Below are 27,559 nucleotides of genomic sequence, written 5' to 3'. Positions count from 1 at the left end.
CTAAGCCATGGTATTTTCTTTTTTTTTAACATTTTATTAGGGGCTCATAAAACTGTTATCCCAATCCATACACACATCAATTGTGTAAAGCGCATTTGTACATCGTTTCTCAAAACATTTTCTCTCCATTTAAACCCCCGACATTAGGTCCTCATTTTTCCCCTCCCTCCCCGCTCCCCCCTTCCGCATGTGCCCTTGATAGTTTATAAATGGGTTCATTCGCCTTATAGGCATGTGAAAATTGGATATTGAATAAGGAGGACTGGCGAAGAATTGATGTATTTGAAATTTGGTGTTGGCAAAGAATAATGAAAGTATATTGGACTGCCAGAACAACAAACATCTATCTTGGAAGAAGCACAGTTCATTAGAAGCTGGCGTGAATCTATTGTCAGGAGAGATCAGGCCCCGGGTAAAAGTACATTGTGCTGGGTAAAGCGGTGCGTCAGTTAGAAGGGGGAAGACCCTCAACCAGTTGCGTTGACACAGGACTGCAACAATGGATTCAAACATAGCAACTCTAAAGATACTGCAGGACTGGGCTGCATTTTGCCCTGTTGTATGAGTTGGAGAATTTGCTTGTTAGGAAGCCAGTGAGTGAGTTCCAACTAAGTCCAACCCTCTGTACAATAGAACAAAACACTGCCAGGCCCTGTGCCATCCCCACAGTTTTTCATATGCTTGAGCTCATCGGTGTAGCCGCTGTGCGAATCCATCTTGTTGAAGATCTTTCTCTCTGTGTGACGCTGCTACTTCACCAAGCATAATGCCCTTGTCCAGGGACTGGTCTCTCCTGGCAACATTTTTAAAATATGTGAGAGGAAGCCTCATAATCCTTGCCTCTCAGGAGCATTCTGGCAGAATCTGTTCTTTTGACAGTCGATGGGACTTTCAATATTCTTTGCCAACACCATAACTCAGATAGTCCAATTTCTCTGATTATTTGCTTAGCCTACAGATCTAATAATTATGGTGAATGGTTACAACTCTGAAGCCTTTTCTGATTTTAAACTATACAATATTTCCTTGTTCTGTTCAAACCACTGCCTCTTGATCCATATACAAGTTCCACATAAGCACAATGAAGTGTTTAGGGATCCCCATTGTTAAGGTTATCCATAATTGTTAATTGTCCACATAGTTGAGTGCATTAGCATAGACAGTGAAACACAAATAATCATCTTTCAGGTATTCTCTGCTTTCAGCCAAGATCTATCTGACGTCAGCAATGACATCTTTTGTTCCAAGTCTTCTTCTGAATCTGACCCAATCCTCTGGCAGCTCCCTGGTAATGTACTGCTGCAGCTGTTGTTGGGTGATCTTCAGCAGAATTTACCTTGCCTGTAATATTAATAATATTATTCTATAATTTGGGCATTCTGTTTGTTACCTTTCTTTGGAATGGGTTAAAATATGGATCTTTTCCTGTCAGTTGACCAAGTAGATGTTTTCCAAATTTCCTGACATAGACAAGCAAGTGCTTTCAGTGCTTCATCAGTTTGCTGAAACGTTTCAATTGTTATCCCATCAACTCCTGGAGCCTTGTTTTTGGCTAATGCTTTCAGTGCGGCTTGAACTTCTTACTTCGCCATCACTGGCTCTGGATCATATACGACCTCCTGAGATGGATGCATGTTTACTATTTCTTTCTGCTTCATGCATCAATATTTTGCCCATAACATCTTTGCAACTAGAATTGCAACTAGAATCTTGACTGTTTTTCTTGAGTTCTTTCAGTTTAAAATAAGTTGAGCAGGTTCTTGCCTTTTGGTTTTCTAACTGCAAGTCTGTACACATTTCATTATAATATTTTTCTTCGTCTTTTGTAGCTGCCCTTTGAAATTTTCTGTTCAGCTCTTTCCCTGTGCCTTAGCTACTCTACAATTAATATCAAATTTCAGAATCTGTTCTGACATCAATGCTGATCCTTCCTTCTTTTCTTGTCTTTTGTCTTCCATCATTAGTGTTCAATGAGTCAAATCTGTTCTTGAAATATTCTGTAAATTCAGGTGGAATAGCACTTATCAAGGTGAGTCTGTACAGCAGAACAGAAACCACAGTTTGGTTTTGTGCCATCCTCACAATTGTTCTTGAGTGTTTGCGCCCATTGTTACAGCCACTCTGTCAGTCATCTTGTGGAAGTCATCTCTGTGTCACTCCCTCTCTGAGAGGGCTTCAAAATGTTAGTGCAAAAATTCAATGAACTTTTCATTCAATTTGTCAAGAACATTTTGAAGCCCCCTCACATAAGGTCAGCTGTATATTGTAATTATTTCTTTAAATATCTTTTAAAAGAAACCAAGAGTAGAAAAAAGCGTGCGTGCGTGTGTGGTTTCTTATATTAACCTTCTTTTTTTTCATTTCTGCTTCTCTTCTTCCTATATGTTTATTTACCACCTGGTAGTGTTTCCCTACTTCAGTATAACTCTGGCGATCAGATTATTTTTCATTGTTCACCACTTTTAGGCACTTCAATAACGATGTGCCTTGGTGCTTTTCTTCATTTCTTTGCTTCAGATATACTTTTCTTTAACCAAGTGTGGAATTTTTTCACTATATTTCTTCACATATTTTGCTGTGTTTCCCACCTCTTCTTCTTTTGGTTCAGTAAGTGCATATTCATGAGGCCACATCTGAAAAGTGTGTGGAAACTATAAGGGAGGTTTCCCGTGAGCATTTTGAAGCTCTCTTACGGTAGGTAGGCACCCCTCAGCTCACCAATCTGTAACCCCCCCCCCCTCCCTCTCTCTCTCTTCAGTGTAGCTAGTTTTTATTGCTCTCCTTCAATTTCACCAATCTTTCCTTTTACAGTGCCCAAACCAGTGTGTTTTTCATCAAAGATATTGTAGCTTCTATCTGTAGAAGTTTGGTTTGGTCAATTTTTTTTCTTGTTGTGTGCATGCATCTCTGCTTACTATGTTTAATCTTTCCTGTAGCTTTTTGAAGTGATGAAATAGTCACAGCTGTTACCACTGTGCTGATTCTGACTTGTGACGACCCCTGTGTTTCAGCATACACACGCGCTCCATTTGGCTTTCCATAGTTGTAATGTGCAGAAGTAGATATCAGGTCTTTCTGTACTTCTGTGCTACCTCTGGGTGGATTTAACCTGCCAAACATAACTGTTTCTGTTACCCAGGAATTCCTATGAAATAATTGTAATAAATCTTTACCTTCTTGTCTCCTCATTCTACCATTTTGGTCACTTCTGTCTCAGTTTCAGTGGATGGACTACCCCTGCCTGTTTGTTTGCTAGCTAACATTTTATTGCATCCCAGACTTCAGTAATTGTACGTGATTGAGTGCTGGATATTGTTGTATTCCTGCAGCAATTTTGAACTTTTTTTGGTTACTTAAAAGCAAGTGTGATCTTTTCGTGTTCTGTTTTTAAGGCTTGTTAGGCAAGATCAGAACAGGACTTATCTAGGGTTAATTTTCTCCACTATTGAGGCATGACCCTTCTTAGTACTTTACCTGATACTCCATGAATCATCAAGATTTCCACTGCTTCATAGCAACACAGACTATTTTATGCCAAGTGAGTGCTGGCAGTGCTAAACTCTAAGCTTTGGGGGTGTTTCCTTAATCTCAGTAATTCCTTGCACTGATTAGTGCTTAGCTGAACACACATGGGAACCTTGTGCAGATGTGGGGGCTTCATTGTGCAGCTCTCTTCTCCAGTTATCTGCACGGCAGGTGGTAACCATCTTTTACCCTTGATTTCACTCAAGGCAAGCGCTGTGCTCCATATGCGTGGAGAAACTTCCTCTAGGCTGAAAGCTAGGGCAATTGTAAGACTCACAGAGGATCCAATGTCTTTATATTTTGACTCTTTATTTTTTAAGTTGTTTTACTCTAGTCTGAAAGCAGCATCTATTTTTGTTGTAATAAAATCTTTCACATATGACTTGGTAGTGACTTGGCAATAAAACTTAATTGAGCTTATAGAACGAAAATTTAGAATTTTGTTTTTTTGCCAGAAGTTTGGTCAGGTTTCATGTATTTTAGGATGTTTGTAGGATGGAATACAGTAAAATACTTTGTAAGAGATCTGCTGGATTTTTTTTTTAATGTAATGTACTTTTAGAGAGTATTTTAATTGATAACTGCTATTAAAATTTATGTAGATGCACAAGTAAAGACATTTTAAATTATTTGGATATATTTGTAAGTAGCTATCTTGTTTTGCTCTTTGAAGAGTTAAAACTTTAAAAATAACTGTTAAACTTTACAGGCATATTAATGAAGATAAGAGAAAAACAGAAGCCAGAAAACAAATATTTGATGTTTTTTATGAAGTAGATGGATGCCCGGTAAGGACTCTTTTCTGACAGTGGTCAATTAATTATTACTATTTTTATTTTTCCTCTCCTCACTGAGGTTTCTTTTAAATTACAGCTCTGTTTACCCTGATCTCTTTTACAAATCTTTTGTTACCATTTTCAATCTATGCAGGCTAATCTTTTATCCTCTCACCGAAGCTTAGTGCAACGAGTTGAAACCATTTCCCTAGGCGATCACCCTTGCGACAGAGGAGAACCAGTGACTCTCTTCCTCTTCAACGACTGCCTGGAGGTAATGTGTACTTCACGGAGGAGAATGCTGTGTCTGGCTGTTGTGGCTTCCCTTGAATGTTGAAACCAAGCTTTGATTGAAGCAGAAGTTTCCAGTCCACTTAGGGTTAAAGTGTAAAATTGAGACCAATTTTTTATTGACTGCTGATAAGAGAACTATTCCAGATGGTCTAGTATTAAGAAATATGATAAGTTCCCAGGTGAAAATTTCTGCAATGGATGGTTAGTCTCTTTTCATGCAATCAATGCATTGGTAACATTTTTGAGGGGACTTCTTGTGTATCGATTCAAGATTTACAAAGTAATTTGAGTGCTGCTTATTGGAATTTAAGTGGATTTTCCAGCAAAGATGAAATGAGTAGTTTGCTGAGTTGGGAGGAAAGTTGATCAGTTATGTCCTGAATGCCTTCATGATTCCATAACTGCAAAGTTGGCAGTTGGAACCCCTGAGCTGCTTCTTGCGAGAAAGAGGAGACTCTTGTCTTGGAAGATGGACAGTCTCAGAAACCTCACAGAGGCATTTTACTCTGTCCTGTACAGTTAATGTAAACCAGTGAGCACGATGGTAGTGAGTGGGTATAGGTGTCTGATCTTAGATTCTGAATCAGCGTGAATTCATTTACCATAAATGAATGGTAAGCATATCGCTCAATGGTTATAATTCTAAAATTATTTCTACAAGTGGATACTTTTTCTTGATTACACCTAAGGGTATACCGAATTAAGTTTGTATGCTTCAATATTCATTCTTTCAGTAGTGTCTTTTTTAAATAAGATAGGCTAGTAAGGGATTAAAAAGTAGACATTTTCCTTTGTGTCAGAAAGAAAAATGTTCATTCTGGTAAAACACATTAAGGATAAGAATCATTCAGTATTTCTCTTGTCAAAGTAATTTGATGGGTTTCCTTTTTCTTTGAAGTCTATACCTCTTTTATACTTTAGTTTTGAAATGCTGTTTTCTTTTCTTTTTTTTTAATTAAATACTTTTATTGGGGGCTTACATCTCTTACCACAATCCATACATTTCTCTATTGTGTCAAGCACATTTGTCCATTTGTTGCCATCAGAAATGCTGTATTCTTATATCATGTACATTATTACTTAAAGTTTATAACAAGAAAGGAATTTTAGAAAACAAGTCATGTAGAGCCATTACAGATATAATAAAGTCTCGTGAAAATTTTACTTATGTTAAATGTTAAGGTGAGCTTAATGTAAAAGTGACATTTGTATTTGGTCACTAATGCCACAGAAAGCAGAAAAGTACACCTAGTCATCTTCTACGCTTCCAAGTGTAGTATGTAATAGCCCCGCCTCTCACTCCTTTTACTGTCTTGACTCCAGTGACTTCTTGTTACTGATTTTGTGACTTAGGTGACTCCATGTGTTAACAGCAGTAGTTCTCCGCCTTCCTCATGCCGTGACCCTTTAATAGTTCCTCATGTTGTAGTGACCCCTCAACCATAACATTATTTTCGTTGCTACTTCATAACTGTCATTTTGCTACTGTTATGAATTGGGCAACCCCTGGGAAAGGGTCGTTTGACCCCCAAAGGGGACACGACCCACAGATTGAAAACCGCGTTGTTAACAGAGTCATACTGCTCTGTTGGTGTTTTTCAGCTATTATCAAGAAGCAGGCTACCAGTCCCATGGTGCTTTTGGGTGGGTTTGAACTGCCAACCTTTCGTTTACGAGCTGAGCTTAAATGGTTTCTGCCACTAGGGACCTTTGGTGCTACTCTCTTTGCCGCCCAGTATCTGCATCGCATCAGCGGCAGTGCCTCTATTTCTAACATATTACATTTGGACTCGACACTAAATTCTAAACTTAATTCTTAAGTTTTGTGTTTAAAAACCAACCCCCCAAATTGTATGCATAATAGTTTACCAAAATGAAACAAAATTTGTCTTTAAAAATATCTTTTCCTTTTGGATATTTTGTTTTATTTCTATTTCCTACGATTCTGTATTAGGATAGTAAAGCTAGGCAAGAAATTGATAGACAATAATTTTCATTGTTTTCCTTTTTAAAGTAAAATTTTTTCAATATTTTAACCAGGAAAAATGGCTTATTTTATTCAACATTTTATTCTGACTTAGAGAACCCATTTGTTTGCCCTGTACCCATTCACACAGTGTGTTCCGTGACGTTGATGGGGATCTACGATAAGACAGCTCGCTTGCCCCTTGCTCTCTCCTGCTTCCAGTCCTCTTTTGTTGGCCGTTTCTGACCCCTTCGAACTGTGCTCTTGCTCCCTTTTAGGCCTGTCTGTTGTTTGCCAACTTAAGTTAAAGGTATATTTAAATATTACAGTGCAAATGAAATATTAAATGGAAAATTCTTATTGCTTATTTTCACTACATGTAAAGGAACTTGTAGTGTTTGATATAGGACAGCACACATTTGTGTTATATTTCTTCCCTAATGTGAATATGATCTTGGCGCAGTTATTAAGTGCTTGGCTGCTCACCAAAGGTTTCTGGTTTGAATCACTGTGTGGGAGAAAAATTAGACAGTCTGTTTCTGTAATATTAAAGCCTTGGGAACCCACTAGGGGGCAGTTCTATTGTTTGCTCAGGGCTGCTAAGAGTTGGAGGAAACCTTATGGCAGTGGCTGTTTTGTTATCGTTGTTTTGTTCAATGGCTTTGGTCTTTTCTCAGTAGTCTTCTGTGTGAGCACCATAACAATATATAGAACACCCCTTCAAAGTAAATCATGAATCGTAGTGTCCATTCTGATTTTGTTTCTCTTCTCAACTTAACTTACCCAGCTCTTCCTTTTATGAAGTCACGGCTTATCTTAATACAGTACCTTGAACTTAACATTTTTACGTTTACTTAATGTTTTGTTCAACTACTTTAGTGTTTTCCTTCCTTAATAGCATGCAGAGCTCATGAGAGCAGGAATAATTTCTGTCTTACTTCCCCTTCTCTCCCCAGTGCCTTGTCCCACCCTCGAGGCACGAATTCTCCTCTGGCACTGAAGTCCGCGGTCTTTGTGCCCAAGATAGAGATGCCAGAGCAACTCTGCTTCTCGTGCGATCAGGCCTTAATTCAAGATTCACTCACCCTTCGAGTCTATCAACCTTCTCCCTGTTCCACCTCTAGCAACTTTTGCGTCCCCACCTCCCCAGTCAGTTTTCTGACATTTGAGCTCCTCTTACATAAACGTGACACATCTGGTCCACAATTATATACAGGACATTGTCACATAATAACTGCTTCTTATCACAAAACAGCCCTGGAATGAATAATAGTCAACTGAGCTGCATACAGATTTATGCAATTAGTGCCATTTTGTTTCTTGGAATGGGGTCTGTCATTGTTATTCGTGTTACTGGCAGTGCTTTCTTTCTCTGATCAGATAGCCAAGAAACGGCACAAGGTTATTGGCACTTTTTGGAGTCCTCATGGCCATACCCGACCCCCATCTTCGCTGAAGCATGTTCATTTAATGCCGCTTTTTCAAATTAAGAAGGTGCTGGATATAAGAGAGACAGATGGTATGTTTCTTAAGAAACTATTGCTTATTTAAAATAATTTATATTCATTTAGTGTTTGATTTATTCCCTTAATAGTTTTTTGTTTACTTTTTCAAAACCATCTTGAAATAGAGTTGATCAGTTCGGGAAAAGTAATTGTCCTAATATTTCTGTCCAGCATTTCTCTCTAGGCATAAGCTTGAATTTTAATTTTCCGAATGAAGGTGCTGTCAACATGTATGGCACCTCATTCCTTTAAAGGACAAAGAGCTTTTAAATAGTTTCATGTCAGAATAGTGCTCTAGCGTATCCCCTCACCAAAAATGTTTTTATTCCCTCAAGGTGCTAAAGAATGTGTTTCTTTTTAAGAATGTCTTTTATCTGCACTCTCTAAATTATTCCCATGTTGCATTAAGTGCAGTTCATACAATTGATACATTGAAAATATAGACCAGGAAATAGGGTGTGTGAGGTAAATGAACCCAGAATAACAGTGGTAGACTTGACATGGGATCAAACATACATTAAGGAAAATATTGATTACTTTGTTGTGTTGGGAGGCATCTCTGAAAGACTGAAAAAGCCATATTCATAGCAAAACACTTTCATCTTTTCATTACTCAAGTATGTGTATGTATGGCCAGAATTTGCATAATAAGTATATATTTCTACAATGAAAAGTGATTCCATTATTCATCTCATCCACTAATGATTAAGTACTTTGAATTCATGAGAAGTACTTAAAGAAAATGTAAACATCAACTTATATTACTTTCTACTTGATTGTGAAACAAATCCTGGATTTAGTAATGGCCACATTAATGCTTTTGTTGAAATCATCTACAGTAGGATTTTAACTATTGAAGACTCTTGATTCTTTTTAAAATAGCTTTTGTTTTAGCACCTGGATCACAATTCAGTCTATTTCAAAATTTTAGTATTTGGGTATTTTGTTTCTTTAAATTTAAGTTGGTTGAGCTATTGAATTAAAGTAATTTAAAAATCAAATTCAAGAATTCTAAGATGTGCTATAACGAACATACTGCTTCCATCGTGTCATTAAGTTCTTGTTGATTTGTTACATGGTGCTAGTAACGATTACAAATTTTCCTAATGCCCCAGCTTAATATGTTAACCCTTTGTCTAACTGAAAAGAGGGAGAGTGGACAGCTTGAGAAAATGTCTTTAGGGTTTTGTCATGCTGAGGGATAAGACTTGCATGAATCCGTCATTAATACTGGCTGTGCTTTGCCTGCAACCCTAGATTGCCGTAAAGCTTTTGGCCTGCTTGTGCGGCCTCCCACCGAGCAGGCAAACGTGCTGCTGAGCTTCCAGATGACGTCAGAGGAGCTTCCCAAGGAACGCTGGCTAAAGATGTTGTGTCGACATGTAGCCAACACCATCTGTAAAGCAGATGCAGTAAGTTACTAAATCAGCAGTAACATGAAAGCTTAAAGGGTATAGTAGTGCATTAAAACTAAATTTCTAATGACTTGGTGTTTACGAATATAGGAGAGTTTTGTGTTCTTGGTTTACAGATAGGTCCTTATAGTCTGACAGCTCCTGGATGTGACTCTAATTTTATGAATCTTTGGGGACTTGTCATGTAGCCTGAGATTTTCATTGGTTCTCTTCAACATGACTGTTTTTAAAGTAAAGGAATGTTCCCTTTTATTAAAGTAAGTTGCTTTCTCTACCAGTGTAAGCTGGGACCTGGCCAATATGTTTTTTACACGTCCAACTCCTTAAGATTAAATGCCACGAGAGTATATAATTATCATTATATTATAGAGATTACAGTAAAGATAGTTGAGAAAAATCAAAATACTGAAGTTAAATGAGTGGCCAGAAATCAGGTATGTATTAGGAGTTCTTAGATAATATATAGGTCTTTTTGAAGATAATTTGATTTTTTTTTTAATCCCCATATATGAGAAAGAGACGTGATAGACAGACAGTAGATCCCATTCTCTTTGTTCAAATGATTTAGATTGAAGAGAAGTTATTACTCTACCTGGTGATATACTAGTGGCTGTAACTGAGATTCTGGGTATTCCTATGGGATCAAAACATTTTATCATAGTCTGACCTTGAAAGACATTGGTTTTAAAAGTAGGTAATACTTGATTAAAACTCTTTTAAGTGCTTATAACAAATAACAAAATCTTTTTGTTTGTTTTAAAATATTTTATGGGCAAGGAATGTTATAAATAAGGCATCTGTTACACAAAAAAAGTTTATAAAAGGAAATATTCTAGTGTATATGATAGAATGATGGGTAGACAAATACCCAATACAGCTTTCATTGTAAAGCTTATAAAGTGCCTTATTATATATTTTTTTTCATTTCTAGGTAGGCATATATAAAATAGGCTTCTTTGCAGTTTGATGACTCCTTTTACAGATATTACTCTCCTTTTGTGGGGGTTCAGACTAGCTGGCTTTTGCACTTCTTTTCAAATTATAACTTTAATTATAGAAAGTAAACAGTGGAAGGTTTTCTTCAAAACATACTTCATTAAGCTACTAGCCATAAGGTGACAAATAATCCTAAAAGTCTAGTGTAAATGACTAATAAAAAATTTCATAAAGTAAAACAAACAATTAGCCACACGATGGCAGCAAACATTTGGCTATGCCATGGTTTATACAGCCTTAAACCACAAATTCTTTCAAGCTATTAAAAATCAGATATCCAGTAATTTCAGTTGAGTCTTTTTATGCATTAAAATTCTACGCATTGTAAATTAAATAAGTCCTGAGTCATTTTATTTTTGATAAAATGTTTCCAAATATTCTAGAAATATGAGGGGTCTTCAAAAAGCCCATGTAACAATTCCATTATCTTTTAATTCTATTCTTTACTCAATCTTAAAAACATTTTAAACATTTTTATTAGCATCTAGTCACGTGCCATGTAATTCAATGTTTTAAACATATTAAAAAGAGTTGTACAATCGCCTCTACCATCAGTTTTAGAACATTTTCTTCATTTTTGTATTCATTCTTATTCGCTCTCCATTTTCCCCATTTTTTCCTGCCATAAGATTAAGATACTATTAATCTATTTGATTTTTCTATCCTGGATTTCATATAAAGAAAAACATACTCCCCCAAACCATCCAATAGTAACAAAATAAAAAACAGAAGGCTCAATCTAAAAGAAAACAGAAAATGTTAAAGACCAGAACAAATTTAAAATAAGTCAAAAGGGAGTCCACGTAATAAGATATTAAATGCTAACCTAACCTGCATCTGCATGAGTCCACTTTCCAGTGCACTCCTTAGGATAGCAGGGCTATTCACAAGGTAGCCTGTCCGTGATCAGAGGAGATTCTTCCCAGTCTTAATCCACGTGGGGACATTGCAAATGGATTTTGGGCTTTGGCTGTCATCCATAACCTTCTGTAAGCCGGATGCTCAGAATTTAAACAATGATACAATTCCCTCCTCCACTCTTGGATTTTATTTACAGACTTCAGATCATACAGATCGATGTGCTTCTCACTTCGATGGCTGCTTGTTTTCAGATGAATCTTTAATACCTCAGACATTATTCTTTCTGATAGCTGGGACAATTTCCACACACATTTTGAAGCCCCTTCATACCTGTATAAATGATGTAAAATCCTCTGATTCTTTGAATCAGTAGTTTTTGTCCTCCTACTATATCTTTCCTGGTATCATAATTAAATGGAGTTTATTTTATAAAAAGAACAAAGTAGTTAAAACTTATCATTTGCTTGTACTTGTATGATTTAAGAATTCAGATTTTCACACTAAAAGAAAACTTAATCTAATCTCATTTGACATGTGGTGTGGTAAGGCTAAAAGCTGTGATTGTTTAGTACAGGGTTGAGGATCGTAATCTTGGATCCTTATTTCTAGTCAGAGTTTTGTTGGTTTTTCCTCTCATGTGTAGTTAGCAACAAAATTTTGTTGTTTGAAAATGTAAAGTTCAGACTTAATTTGTTGAAATTTTTCTCTCAAAACATTTTGGTGCCTTGGTTTCAGTGAACACTCCAAGTTTCATTCAGATGATAAGTCCTCACCCCTAATATGCTGAATATTAATTTTATTAACTGCTCACACTCCCGCCTCTATTTGCGTAGTTTAATCTGTCGTTCCCGAGTTGATTCTGATTTAGTGACCTTGCGCTACACAAAAGTACTGCCACAGAATTTTTCTCTGCTGCGAGAGTTGGAATTAACCTGAAACCACCCAACAATAACAATCTTAATGGAAACAGCTCACCCAGCCTTTTTTAAGTGAAGCTGCTGGGTAGGTTCGAATTGTAAGCATTTAGGCATAGTAGCAGATCACAGGCTGCTTTTGTTACCCAGGTATCTTTTTGTACAGTTTGTAAGTACTTATAAGAACACTTACTCATTGTAAGAGTGGTTATGAGTTGAGCTGCTAACTGCAAGGTCAGCAAAAGCAAACAAACCATCAACTGCTCCCTGGAAGACAGATGAGGCTTTCTGCTCATAGAGAGAGTTACAGCTTTTACCGCTGTAAAGCACGACAATCTCTGAATCCACATGGGCCGTTTTACCCTGTCCTAATGGCGGCGAGTTAGTTGTTTAGTTTATTGGCCCTGTCCCACCACTTGTCTGTCACTTTGACGTACTGCGGTGGCTTGTGTGTTGACCTGATGCTGGAAGCCATGTCATTGGCATTTCAAATGCAGTAGAGTCACCCAGAGTCAACAGGCTTCAGCAGAGCTTCCAGACTGAGAACCGACTATGAAGAAAGAATAGGTTTTCCGCTTTGGAGGAATTAGCCGCTGAAAACCTTATGGATGGCAAGAGAACATTGTTAGTTACGAAACCATCACGAAGAGCAGAACATTGTCGGAGATAGTTCCAGAGGATAAGTCCCTCAGGTTGTGAGGCACCCAAAATATGACGGAAGAAGGAATTACCTTCTCAGAGTAGAGGTGACCAAAATGACATAGAGCAGTGTCCTTTTTCAGAGGTACGTAATTCTCTCCTGAGAATAGGCACTTTGGACATGTTATCAAGAGAGACCAGTCCCTCCAAAAGGACACCATGCTTGATAAAGTAGATAGATAGCAAAAAAGAGAAGACCTCTCCTAAATGGACTGACAAAGTAGCCGCAACAATGGGTTCAAGCATCATCGCAATAATGAGGATGGTGCAGGACCAGGCAGTGTTGTACATAGTCGGAACTGACACCATGGCATCTAGCACCATTAATGGAACTGTCAGGTAAGTGTTGGATCATGAGGTTGTTCAGTCCAACAGCCCTCCCACCTCCCCAACCCCCCAGCTGCTGCTCTCTGGAAGACAGATGAGGCCATCCGCTCATGAAAATGTACAGCCTCAGAAACCCAGGGGGTGGAACCAGTCTCCATGAGCTGGAACCAGCTCAGTGACAGTGGGTTAAGGCGGTCTGTGCTTCAGTGCCCTAACTGCTGCTTCTCTTTCTCTTAAAAACCAAATGCCAAAAAAACCCAAAAAACCAAATGCCATAAGTCTTGGTGGAATCTTCACTGGGAATTATGAGTAGCAATAGTAATTCTAAGTTTATAAAGTTATAAGTAGACTTTGTAACAAGAATAATAGACTGAAGGTAGAACACAAAAAGTCTGGAAAAATAGAACTAAAAGAAATTTTATTTCTCAAAATGAACTTCATTGAGTTTTGTGAGTGAGTGATGACATCAACCATTTAGTTCATCCTCTAAATAACTGGGGGCTCTAGGAAATTAACCATGTCAAGACAGTGTTTTTACATTATTAATTGAAGGAAAGTAAATGTCCTTCAAGTATCTTTTAAGATTATGAAACAAAAAGGAGTCAGAAGGAGCCAAATCATGGCTGTAAGATTGATTCCTAATGATTTCCCTGGAAATTCACAAACCCCCTTGTATGATAAAAGGAATATGTAGGAGCATGTTGTGGCGAACGAAGACTAGTGAAACCTTCGCAGGTATTTTTCTGCTAAAGCTTTGGCTCACCATCTCCAAATACAGTTGTTAACTGTTTGTTTTTTGGGTTTTTTTGCCTTCTCCAAAGCCAATGATTAAATACCGTGAACACCCCCAAATGATTGGCATGACCTTTGGTCTTGACTCTCTGGGTCCAGTTTTGCTTTGACTGGGCCACTTTTCCCTCTTCCTAGCCATTGTTTAGATTGTACTTTGCCTTCAGCACACTGGTAAAGCCTTGTTTCCTGTTCTGTTACAGCTTTTCAAAGAAATGGTTTAGGATCTTGACCCAACTTGTGTAAAATTGTCATGGAAAGCTTTTCTCGTGCCTGTAGCTGATCTAGGCACATCAGTTTTGTCCCCCATTGTGCAGCAGTTTGATCAACTTTGCAGTCAGAATTGTGTAAGCAGAACAAATTGAGATGTCTATGGTGTTTTTTTCACCATATGCATTTTTCAGTGGATATTTTGGAGACTTGGGACATGAGAAGAATTCATACTCAGACAATAATATTTTAGATGAAATATGTATTCCCACTGTTATTGAGTCGATTTCAACCTTTTGGACGGGGCAGAAACGCCTTAGAGATCCTGAGAAAAAATCTGTAAAGAGCAGAGCGCTACATCTTTCTCCCAGCAGCAGTTAGTGGATTACATTCCGTTAGCAGCCTGATGATTAATCCAGTGTGCCACCAGGCTTCCTTAGAATGCACAGGAACTTGTTGCTATAACAATAAGTTATTGGTACTACTCAGTTGGCCAAATCACATTTAATTCCCCACTCCCTTTTTCCACTAGTCAGAGTTCATTTAAATTTAAGGGATAGTGGAATATTGGTTTAGCTCATCCCCATTTTGTTATTTTGTAAACAGGAAGGCAATGGAAATCTCTAAGCTAAAACATGATTACAGAACTTAAGATGCTATTTAGCATCTGGGATTTTGAAGGCCATTGTTTGGGACAGGTTAGGAGAAAAACCTGACAACTTACATTCACTTAAGATGTCAGAAATGTTAGAAAATTTTTGTGAATTGATACTCATTAATAGGTCTCAAAATCTGTAGTTGATAAGCACCTTTTCCTAGCCCGTGTACGCAAGTTTTCTTTATCCCATTTCAATTTTTTCGATAACACAAAGAAATCCGAAGACTATTTTCCTTCATTTGCAGAAGCTGTTCAAGAGGCATCAGATTATGCCCTGGCCAGTCAGAGTAGCATTGCCAAGTTCTTTTGCTGGAAACTATACTGTACCTTACTTATACTTCATATGAACTGTGTACTTAAAATGTTATTCCTGATTTTACTGTGTGTTAGGCCTAATTTAGGTCTTGTATATTATTGGTATGATTTAGTAGGTTAACTTTTGGTCTGGGAATGCTCAAGATTTTTTTCTCATTAATTAACAGTAATTGTCTCTTTGTTTCAAGCCATTTTCAGTGTACAGGGAATTTTTATAGGAATGCTCTAATTTCAGATATTTGAGGAGACCTGTATCTTTTGGACAGCATCCTTGGTGATGCAGCAGTTATAAGGTGCTTGCTTGTTAATAAAGGTCAACATTTTAATTCCACTAGCTACTCTGTGGGAGGCAATGTAGTACTCTGTTCCTATAAATATTACAACCTTGGAAACCTTCCTGTACTAGAGGGTTGCTATGAGTTGGAATCGACTCAGTGGCAATTAGGATTTAAAAAATTTCTAATGGGGAGATTATTAATTTACATCTTAACCTAAGTAAAGGCTCAGATTTATCTTCAGGACTGATTTTAAGTTCATGTGTTAGGGGCTAGTAGAAGAATTCCTGCTCCTACTATGCTTGTTTTATGCTTGAGTTACTTCGACCAAATATATCATAAAATGTTTATGAAAGTATAGTAATATGTTATTTAAAGTTAGCTGGGGTTGATAAGTAAACTTCTTTAAAAGGTTGTTTTTTAAAAAATTTTATAACAGACAAGGAATCAGAATATTTTAGGAGGGAGAATAAGAACCATCAATGAGAAATGAGTATAAAAAGAAGCATGCTTTTACTGAAGAGAAATGATCCCTTGTTAAAATATTGCCTATCATCAGCCCTGATTTCTTTTATTTAGGTAGTACTGAAGGAAGTATTTCATCTTTATATCTTATTTTCTTAGTGGCCACTAGTGAGCTTTCTAGATGTTTACTTTCGTCATTCTGAACTCAGGGCCTTCTGGAAATGTAAAAGGTCCCATAACTATCTTTCTATAACTATCCTTTCCTTCTCAGAGTAAAAGCTTGAAGCTGTCTCTTTTCATTTCATCGGCAGTTATTCTCTGCCCACTAGTAGTTGGACAGCAGTGGACTAGCTGAGATGCTCTTCTCCTCTGTGTTAGCAGTGCTTAGGGGTACCTGCGTTATAAAGAGCTTTCACCAAAAGTAAATGTAATAGAAGTTTAGTTTCATCATTTTGTAAATGTTTCACAAAGTGAAATATTATAATGAAATATTCAGAAACCTAGAGTTAGAAAATCAAAAAGCAAGAACCCGTTTAGCATATCTTAAACTGAAAGAGCTGAAGAAAAAATTCAACTCTGAAGTTGCAATATTGAAAGATTCTATAGGCAAACTATTGAATGATGCAGGAAATTCATCAAAAGAAGGTGGAAAGATTATGCAAAGTCAACTGTACCAAAAAGATCTAGTCAACACGCCACCATTTCAGGAGGTAGCATATGTAGTAAAGAAAGAAGTTCAAGCTGCCCTCAAGGATTAGCCAAAAGCAAGGCTCCAGGAATTGGTGGAATACCAACTGAAAAGTTTCAACAAGCTGATGAAGCACTTATTGTCTATGCCAGGAAATTAGGAAAACAGCTATTTGGCCAACTGAATGGAAGAGGTGCAAATGTATACCCACTCTAGAGAAAGATGACCCAACACAGTGCTCGAATTATAGAACCAATATCCTTGATATCAAATTGATCGTCCAACAGCAGTTGCAGCAGTACATTGACAGGAAGCTGCCAAAGTTTCAGGCCAGATTCAGAAGAGGACAGGGAACAAGGGATATCATTGCTGATGTCAGATGGATCTTGGTTGAATCAAAGAATACTGGGAAGATGTTTGCTTGTGTTATCATGTACTAGACAAAGGCATTCAACAGTGAATCATAATACAATTATGGATAGCTTTGGGAAGAATGAGCATTCAGAACAGGTTGATTGTGCTTTTGTAGAAGTTATATGTGGATTAGTAGTCCGTTTGAACAGAACAAAGGGTTTGAAATCAGGAAAGGTGTATGACAGGGTTGTATCCTCTCACCACACTTACTCAATGTTTGCTGAGCAAATCGTGAGAAGCTGGAAATAAATGAAGGAGAATGTGACATCATGATTGGAGGAAGGCTTATTAACAGTCTGCTATGTGCAGATGACACAACCTTGCTGAAAGTGAGGAGGACTTGAAGCACTTGCTGATGAAGATCAAGGATTGCAGCCATCAGTATGGATTACTACAACTAATTGTCAAGAATCCTCACAACTGGACCAAGAGGTAAGTAACGTCAATGTAAATGGAGGAAAGGTTGAAGTTGTCAAAGTTTTTGTCTTGCTTGCTTGGATCCCCAATCAGTGCTCATGGAAGCAACTGTTAAGACACCAAAAGATGTGTTGCATTAGATAAATCTGCTGCACAAGACCTTTTTAGAGTATTGAAAAGCACGGATGTTATTTTGAGGATTAAGCTGTGCCTGTCCCAAGTCATGTTATTTACCATTGCTACATATGCATGTGAAAGTTGGACATTGAATAAGGAGGACCAAAGAAGAATTGATCCTTTGAATTGTGGTGCTGGAGAAGAATATTGAAACAATCATGGTCTGCTAAAACGACAAACTGTTCTCTCTTGAAGACATATGGCCAGAGTGCTCCTTAGAAGTAAGTGTGGTGAGACACTGTCGTACATACTTTGGACCTGTTCTTAGGAGAGACTGGTCCCTGGAGAAGGACATCGTGTTCAGTAGAGTAGAGGGAAGACCCTCCAGGCGATAGATTGACATGGGCACCATGGCTACAACAGTGAGCTGAAGCCAGGCACAAATATGAGAATGGCGCAGGACTGAGCATTGTTTAGTTATGTTTTGCATAGAATAGAAATAACATCAACCATATGTACAAGGGGCTTTCGAAAATTAGTCGGAAAATTCCATTATCTTGTAATTGTGTTTTTTTAATGAACTTTTTGAAGCCCCTTTGTGTATCGATTTTTAAGAGGGCTGATTTAGAAACAATTGTGTGTGTTTGCTTGATATTTATTTATTTATTAAAGGTATTTATTTGCTTTTTAAACAGGAGAATCTAATTTATACTGCTGATCCAGAATCCTTTGAAGTAAATACCAAAGATATGGACAGTACACTGAGTAGAGCATCTAGAGCAATAAAAAAGACTTCCAAAAGGGTGAGATGTCAGTGAAATTTTCTAAATGTGCTTTTTTAAATAAAATAATGTTATCGCTAACATCAGTGGAACATAGACTATGGCCTCTGTAGAGACAGTAGTTTGAGTTTGTTTTCAGTTGCCAAACATAACTCCCTATCGTTCCCAATTATAGTGATGCTTTTATGAACTGTGCTTCAATAGAAATCGCTTGTTTGTATTTTAGCTCTAACAATGAATGTGTGCATTTATCTTAAACATTGCCTGATAGTTGCTTCAGAGGACAAATAGCTAGAGGGAAGTATATCGTAGTCTTCTAATGATCAAGGTCACTTCAAGTTGTTGAGGACTACTTGAGAATGTTGCTGGTGATGGGATTTATAAAAAGTAGACCCCAAATTTTAGTGTTCCAAGGGAAATTTGCAGTCATGTTGTCTGTTAGGTTTACACATTTTATTGTTGTTTTCTTTTCTTGCCCTTTGAGAAAACTTCTTGTACTTTATTCATCTCTGATTCCCTCATTACTTAACATTTGATGCCAAGTAGATACATGTTAAATGGTGACTCCAATGAACCGAGCAAGACTCATAGGTGGGCTGTGGCAGAATCAGCTAAGAACTCAGATTTCTTCTCTGCTAGGCCAGGTTTTCTTTACATTTTCATTCTCCCAGATGGACTAGCAGGCTTTCTAAATTCAAGATGGACTAATCTACAATATGTCACATTTTCTTACTGTGTTGTGCCATGTACTATTTGTAGAAAAACTTTTGTGGTTGTATTGTTGGCTCTTCGTTTCATGTAAACAATCTTATTAGCAATATCCAGTTGATCTAGGCATAATTAATTCTGCTCTTTAAAAATGTAGGTCACAAGAGCATTCTCTTTCTCCAAAACGCCAAAAAGAGCTCTTCGAATGGCTCTTATGACAGCTCATAGTTCCGCGGAGGGAAGAAGCCCTTCGAGTGGTGACAAGCATGTAGTGAGTCGTCTGGCCAGCACATCATCGTTAGCCGTAAGTGACTTTGATTTAATACGCTAAATGACTTCATCAGGTTTAACAGTTGGTGTACACTTTATCTTTTAATGATGCTCTCATTTTTTAGATTTCTGTTCTCTATTGGAGAAAGGTAACTGAGAAAACCTCACAGTTAGTGACACTTTCAGTGTGTTCATTTGTTACAAAATTTTGTTGGGATTTGTGAAATGTTTAAAAATCTCTAAGAAGTATTGGTCCGTCTGGTGTATTGCCTAATGAAAACAGCGATCGTTCTGTTTATGCAGATTGGTTTCCATGAATAGATTATGGTCTCTGTAAAACGATGTGGGCTTTAAATTTTTGTGTATGTTTTCTCAACAATTCACATAGTCCCAGTGGGATAATAATTATTCAAAATCCCTGAAGTTCATTATCACAAAGTATGAGTAATATATCTGCTCTTTGTAAAGTATTAATCTAATCTTACTAAGGATAAGGAAAGTCAGTGACTCACTTTTTAAGATCTGTACCCTTGGGGAAGTTTCTTGTTCTCTCAGCTCCACTTTTGAACTGATTGAAAATGGTTAATGGTACTTACCCAGAGTGCCCAAACACTGACTTGATGGAGAGCACGTGTGAATGATGTGGTGATGTACTGAAGCAGTTTGGGAAATGGTTGAGAGCCCCTGGAACCAAAGCCTTCAAATCATGGTTTTGTAATTTGACCAGTTAATTAAACTTTTTCTTGCTTTAATTTCACTGTCTATAAAATTAGTGTAAAGTAGTTTTGTAAGAATTAAAAGAGTACAACTCTTTTTAATATGACTGAACTATAGAAGTATATGATATGTCCATTATATATGTCAATAAGATTATTTTTTAAAGTAATTAAATTAGTAAATGTAAAAACTCTTTGAACAATACTGGACACATAGTAAGTGTTCTAGTGTTTTCTTTTTATTATAAAAATTTTATTAAGGTATAAAATACTCCGTAAAAAATTATCTAAAGGGAAGGTAATGTCTATGGTTAACATATCAAGAAGTTATCACTAGGTGTATTAGAGTATATTTTCATGTCTTTTAACTGGTAATTTAAGTACATGCAAAACAATTTGATCAATTAAAATGATAAAATTAGGTAAGCATTCATTTGTAAAAATTGGATTATAAGGTTTCTGGAGGCTCAATACCATCCCGTGTTTGTTTTCTTCATCTATAATAACATTGTAAACTGCTTTTCAAATGAAGGGAAATGGATTTTTAAGAAAAATTTTAAAAGACAAATTTGAATTAGTAATGATTGTATCATTTTAATGTAGACATACATAAGAAGTATCTAAAACATCTTAAGACATTCATGGCTTCTCAATTGCTTGTTTCTGTTCTAACAGATTATTCATTCTGTTTCCACAGCAATGGAGTCAGATTTACTAATAAACATGTTATGCTCCTTGCTCAAACTCAACCGGCAGGCACTTTCTAAACTCCTGCTCTCGATCTAGACATCATCCTGCCTCCCAAAGTAGCTTAATCAAGCTTCTAGAAGGAAATACTGATTTATCAAATTCCAGAAAAGGTTCTATTCAAGTCAGCTTTGGCATTTGTGAAGATTTAGGAAATAAACAAGCCTCATGAAATTGAATGTGAGCTTACCAGCTATCTGAAATTTATGTTTCCAACTGAATCACTCGCTCGATGGGCAGGGAGTTTTCGATTCACAGCTTTTAAAAACTGCTTTTAATTTACAGCAGCTTACACTTAGTACAGTTACTTTGCATATTCACATAGGTAGAAAATATTTTTGCAAGGTAATTGCTCTTAAGTCCATCTACAATTGCATTAGGGATTTTCTTATTTATGAAATTGATTTTTTTAAATAACAGTCATGAAAATTGGGTTTATCTTCCAAATCTGATTCTTCTTCCTCTTAGATGTGTGGCATTTATATAAAACTAATACTTTTAATATGATAAATCAAAAAACGTGTACCTCAGGAAAATATAATATTTTACACCATCTGTTTAAATCAAAGCTTTATTAGTACTTAAATGATAATACCTTACTAACCCAGTTTTTAAAACACTATTTTACTACTTTGTTGAGAATTTAGAGCCAATTACTTTTCCAGTTAGCCATTTTTGCACATTAAAATAGAACAGGAACTTCATAAGTCATTTTAGTTTGTATCTTCTCTTGGGCTTTGCGATATTTTCTTATGTTTTATGGTTACAGTCATTACAAAATTCTGATACTAGTTAACATTGTCCTCTGAAGCAGTTAGATAGCTTAGCACTTTCATAGAAGCGCTGCTATGTTGCTCACATTTCATATAGAGCACATTTACTATGTACATTGACATACATAATGCAAAAATGGTTTTATGACTTACAGTTTTAGGAAATTCTTTCCTATGAACTGATTTATTTATTCTTGATTTTGCCTCTTGATTGAGTTAAGAAGACTCTCCCAAAGCTGATTTCTTCATCTCAGAAAAATGTCCACTAATTTATTACTGTATTTTTATAATCTAAAACATGGAATCATTAATATCACACAGAAGAAAGTTCACTAATATCCATTCTGAAAAACTTATTAAGCCTAATGTTAAGTTTGTATTTAGTTAACTAAGCTATAGTCATTGTTTTTGTTTTCATAATGTTAAAGTAGGCTTTGAATTGTTTTTTGCTCCATTCCACTCCCCTAATTTTAAATTGATTCATTTCTTTAACCGGTTTAGAAGTTCAGATGTCTTTTAACTATTGTGGTAATTTATAAAATGTAAAAGTGAGTTGAAAAGTGCTCAACTCTATGCTAATTTTTTTTTAAAGGAAAACTTTGGAATATTTTGTTTTCACAGGGTGTCCCATCTCCCTCCCTTGTCAGCCTTCCAGCCTTCTTTGAAAGGAGAAGTCATACTTTAAGTAGATCTACAACTCATTTGATATGACGCTTAAGAACTTTATATTATAGAAACTTAAAAATACCTCTTCCACCACAAGAAACTGACTTAAATGGTACTTGTCATTAGCACTTGGCAAAAGTTGGAAAGAAGATAAGTAACACTAAACTCTATGCTGTTTGATTTTCTTTTAGTGAAGTAATGTTTGATTTTGATGTAACTTATTTCTTTGCTCGAAGCCCTCCGATGAGCATCAGCGATTTAAGTTACGCAGTGGTTTTGGTATCCCTGATATAGCTAATAGCTTTTATTGGTGGGTACTAACTGCTGTTCTGAGTCTATGTGTTTTTTGCCCATGAAAGAATCTGTGGAAGTACATATTTGTGTATCTCAATTTGTGCAGATGGTAGATGATATAAAACTCAATGGATTAAAAACCTGCATAGATTCCAGATTAAATAGTAGAGCCTCATTTCACATGTGGTATTTGTATCAGTTATTTAATAGCTCTTTTTGCCTAGTTTATTTTCTTCTCACTTGTTTTCAAGATCTAGCATGTGAATTTGAAAAGCTTTACTCACGTTAACAAGGAAAACAGTTAAATGTGGTTCTTTTAAAATACTTTATGATTTTAGATAAGGACAGAAAGATGAAAAATTTTGTATATTTTGCACAAATTATATTGATACATATTTGTAGCTTTTTCCAAGACTTTAATGTATTTATGGGGATTTTTTAGGCATTAGCAAATCTTTATTTCGTTTGGTGGGTGGTATGTGGAATTTTATTTTGAAGGATAAGTTGTAGTGAAAATTCTTTATGTCCTCTATGAAATAACTCTATAGTTGCCATCAATTTCACCAGAATGCACAGATTTGTATGATCGGCTTTGTTTTGTCACCTTATAAATGAATGTAAAATTGAAGTACATTTATGTGCTGTTGTAAAATATTTTTCCAGCCCTGAAGTTTTTATTCACAATAGTCTTTTTTTCTCTTAGTACAAAATAATTAAGTTTCTATGAATAAATGCTTTTTAACTTTTACTGTTTAAGGAATAGCGCAAAAGTTTAATTGCCATTTAACAATCCTCAATTACCTGTGTTAAGGGTTTAGCTGACTAGATAAAGTTTTTCTACGCCATGTGTGTATCACTTTTGAGGATAGGAAATGATCCTTTATTGCTGCATTTTAAAAGCATTTGTATTCATAAGAACTTTGTAAATAAAAAACTCAAGACTTAAAGATATTTTGTGTCTCGTATTTTAATTTTTCACACGTTTATTTTAACAGGCTTATCTAAACACCCGCATCAACCCCTGATGTGTACTTGCTTGTTTCTTTTAATGTTGTTGAGCTTTTTGTACACCAGTCTACCTATAAAGTAGGAGATCTTAATCTAAAATCTACTTTGTAGAATAGAATGGAGATTGTGTGTGTGTGTAGGTGGATAAAATTTTGGGCATATGTGCGTGCATGCATTTTTTCCTGGTAGAAATGACATAGCTGGTATTATTTTGGTCAGGTTGGAATATTTACTGCTCCAAAAAGAGGCCTTCCAGATAGAGGAAATATTATGAGAGAAGTCATAAAGATGGGAAAATCTTGGAGGTACACTAGCAACAGTCATTAATGTTAATGTGACTGCTGCTAATTTTTATCATTAATTATATCTACTTTGGGTTTTTGGTATGTCCCTGTTCCCAGTTGAAAACAATTTTAAATCAGTTTTTCTTCTGTTAAGATGTTTTATCATATATAAATTTTAAAAATAATGAACTTTTCCTCCTCTTTGAGATAATTGTGTTTTATTCATCTAAAATCTGATGGATTCGATTAATAAACTAATGTTAGTTCACTTTAAATTGTCAATACACCCTACTTACGTCACGATGCTTTGGATATAGAACACAGTTAACACATACCAGAAAATGTTCAACTCCTTCCGGGTTTAACTCTGGAAGAACTAGGCGATCTAGCCAAAGTTGACTCAAGAATAAGAAGACAATGGTAATGGTCGGATTAACAGGGTGAGTGGGAAAGTTGAATAAATAGTATTTAAGAAGACATGAATTCCATGTAATTTTAAAGCCAAGTTTCAGTATTTAGAGAATAGTCGATGAGTCACAATTTTATACCTTACATATTTTTTAAAAGATTGGCAGCTATCTAGTTCCTTTCATGACACCAGCGTACAATTATGTGTTAGTTTGGGTACTTTAGAGAAACAAATCCACAGAAACTCATGGATAAGAGAGAGTTTTATATAAAGGTTAAGTGCACATCAACGAAACATCCTAACCCAGTGCTGCCCAAGCCCACAAGTCCAACATTAGTCCAACACCAGTCCACAAAGTCCTCCTCCATCTCACAAAACACACGCAATGAGGCCGACTGCAGGAGGAAAGCCGAGTCAATGAATGTGTAAACATCTCAGTGCTGGCAGGGGTCTCCACACGGCTGCTCCAGCACCCAGGGCTACATCGGGGTAGGTCCATGTGACTTCTCCTCAGGGAAAGTTGCAGGAAGTGGCCTTGCCAGCTGAAGCAGCTGCACCCTGGTCCGACCATCAGAAAGCAAGAGACCCGAGATCTAGAAAAGCGAGGCTCACTGAGCCATTTATCCCTCTGCCCTTCAATTAATCCCACGTGTTTATCAGCCAAGTTGGCACAATAAACTAACTCAACTTAGTAGTAGCAATCTTAAAGGATGGTGTAAGGAACAATTGTATTGAGTTTCAATTATGGATATAGAAACAAAGTATTCCAAATATTAACAATTTAAATCTAGAAGTACTGTTTTAAAAAATACAGCCCATTCAAGTATATAATCATTAGATTGATTTATAGCTAGACTCATTTTGAACTGATATAAAGATTGTGGTAAATAGAATGTACCTTCTGTGACTAAAGGGAGAATTAGTTGTGTACCATCAAGCATGATGACAGGATATAGTATGGCACATTAAACTCAAACCTGCTAACTTCTCATCTGTTATTTCCGTCTCCTCAGACTACACGTGTGATGTAAGTGTATTTCTTAACCGAGTGCCAGGAGAGCAGAAAAGAGGTTGGTTTTCAGATGGCTCCAGTATTGCGGCTAATGAACTTTCTGAACTGGTTAAGGGCTTTTCATTACAAAAGTGTGCTTCTAAAAATACAAGGGTGATTCGACATTAGGAAATTAATGAGCAAGACATTTAAAAGAGAAAAAGTATATGCTTTATCAGTAAGTTACAAAGGTCATTTAGTAAAACACGCTCTTTTCTTAAAAATTCTAAGGACAACATGATTGACTGAGCTTATAAAACATTCATGGCAGATGCCCTGATAACAGAAACAATATATGTTTTTTATAAATGAAATATTTCCCCAACGTATTTTTAATACAGAACTGATGTTAAGAGAAAACTAAAACACCAGGTGTGACAGAGTGAGAGAAATAGCTGAAGAGTACACCCCTGCTTCATCACAATGGAGATGAAGGAGATAGTACTTTGGGGGACTGTTGAAGACTGGATCTTGAATTAATCCCCCTTATAGATAATAAAACCTGAAACACTAGCCATAACTATTAGAAATGACAAGGTATCTGGAAAATTTCTGTTTTTTTGTTTTTTTTATAAAGCCTGGTTGAAAAGATTTAAAATCAAAAGAAGCCATGAAAAGAGTAAACAGATGTAACTGATAGAATTTGTACTCTGTGTCTAGAAACAATGGACCAATTAAAAGAAGTTTTATCTAAGAAAATCCTTGGCTGATGGGAAAGCAAGATAAAAGAACAATAACTGGGTTTGGAATGGAACTAAATTGAGCTTTAGAATTAAAATTGACAGCAGAGAAGAAAATTAGTGCACTGGAAGATAAATTGGTGAAAATCATTCAGAAAACTTCACGGATTAAGAGATGCCAAGTACTCGTGTTTGAGATGTAAAACAAAAAACAACATAAACCTTGCAATATGTCTGAGAAGAACTTAAAGCTATGGAAGGGGATATTTGAAGAGATAATAGCTGAGAGTTTCCTAAAATTGTAGAACTGCATGGAATTTATAATTTAGCAAGCACGTCAAGTACCGAGCAGGATCAAAAATTTGTCAGAACACACTTGTTGGGTACTGATGCTGGCAAGTAGGTTCCTACTCGTAGCAACCCTATGTGATACAATGAAGCACTGCCTGTCCTGTGGCACTGCCCACTTGTTCACCGTGTGGAGCCCATTGTTGTAGCCATTGCATCAGTCCATCTGATTAAAGTCTTCCTCTTTTCCCCCACCCTTCTACTTTTCCTGGGGCTGGTCTCTCCTTATAACATGTCCAGAGTACACGAGATGAACTCTCACCATTGTTTCTAAGGAGCATCCTGGCTGTACTTCTTCCAAGACAGATTTGTTTTAGCAGTGCATTGTCCTTTCAGTACAGCAGTATTGAAATGCATCGATCTGCTTTAACTGATTCAGGGTCCAACTCTCACATGCATAGGAGATGATTGGAAATGCTTATGGCTTGAGTCTGGTAGACTTCTCAAAGTACATTTTTGCTTTTCAACACTTTAAAGAGGTCTTATGCAGCAGGTTTACCCACAGCAATATGTACGTCATATGTTTTCTTGCCTGCTGCCTCTATGAGCATTGACTGTGGATTCATGAAATCCTTGACAGCATCAAGCTTCTCCCCGTTTGTCATGATGTCATCTACTGGTCCAGTTGTGCGAAGTGAACAGTTCATACTGAAGCCTGCAGTCTCTGTTCTTCATCTGGAGGTGCTTCAAGTCCTCTTTCAGCAAGCAAGGCTGTGCCACTTGCATGTGGCAGGTTGTTAATAAACCTCTCTGGTCCTGATTCTGCATTCTTCATGTAGTCTAGCTTCTCATTTGCTCAGCGTACACATCAGTGAAATACAGTGAAAGGATACAACTGGTCCATTACCTTTCCTGATTTTAAACCATTCAGAACATGGTAGCGACGGAGAAAAATAGCGAGGTCTGACATGTTTGTGAATAAAAGACTCAATGTCAAAGATGCTAATTGTCTCCAGACATGACTTTTAAAGGTAATGAAAGTCCAACTCAAAGCTTAGGTGGATTTTTTTTTTTTTGGGTAACTTGATAAAAAAGACCACTATCAACCAATCTGATTTTTTAAAAGCAAGAGTGTGTGAAGATGCTATGTAAATAGTGACTGTTCAATGACCCTGATACGATTTAATGGATGGAGTATTGAATTTTGACTTGTATGACATGTAAATATGTGCCAATAAAACTGTTGGGGGGGGGGGG

The 27,559-nt window shown here is 36.6% G+C and overlaps 1 protein-coding gene across 2 annotated transcripts in view; it reads left to right on the top strand.

Annotated features, from left to right (window-relative positions):
* ECT2 (epithelial cell transforming 2) overlaps window positions 1-23,529 on the top strand; it is a 62,612-nt gene extending 39,083 nt beyond the window's left edge. For both annotated transcript variants that reach the window (XM_004708582.2, XM_004708581.3), the window contains 7 exons: window positions 4,235-4,313; window positions 4,456-4,575; window positions 7,942-8,080; window positions 9,324-9,478; window positions 18,322-18,429; window positions 19,274-19,420; window positions 22,244-23,529. In XM_004708582.2, coding sequence (XP_004708639.1) covers window positions 4,235-4,313; window positions 4,456-4,575; window positions 7,942-8,080; window positions 9,324-9,478; window positions 18,322-18,429; window positions 19,274-19,420; window positions 22,244-22,333 — 838 coding nt within the window. In that variant the 3' untranslated portion in view covers window positions 22,334-23,529. The remainder of the gene's footprint in view (window positions 1-4,234; window positions 4,314-4,455; window positions 4,576-7,941; window positions 8,081-9,323; window positions 9,479-18,321; window positions 18,430-19,273; window positions 19,421-22,243) is intronic.
* The last annotated feature ends 4,030 nt before the right edge of the window (window positions 23,530-27,559 follow it).

Source organism: Echinops telfairi, unplaced genomic scaffold (genome assembly GCF_000313985.2).
Source record: "Echinops telfairi isolate 266 unplaced genomic scaffold, ASM31398v2 ScPeMD7_4225;HRSCAF=4972, whole genome shotgun sequence".
NCBI lineage: Eukaryota > Metazoa > Chordata > Mammalia > Afrosoricida > Tenrecidae > Echinops > Echinops telfairi.
Note: the sequence above shows the minus strand (reverse complement) of the source record. Positions and strands in the feature narration are given on the sequence as shown.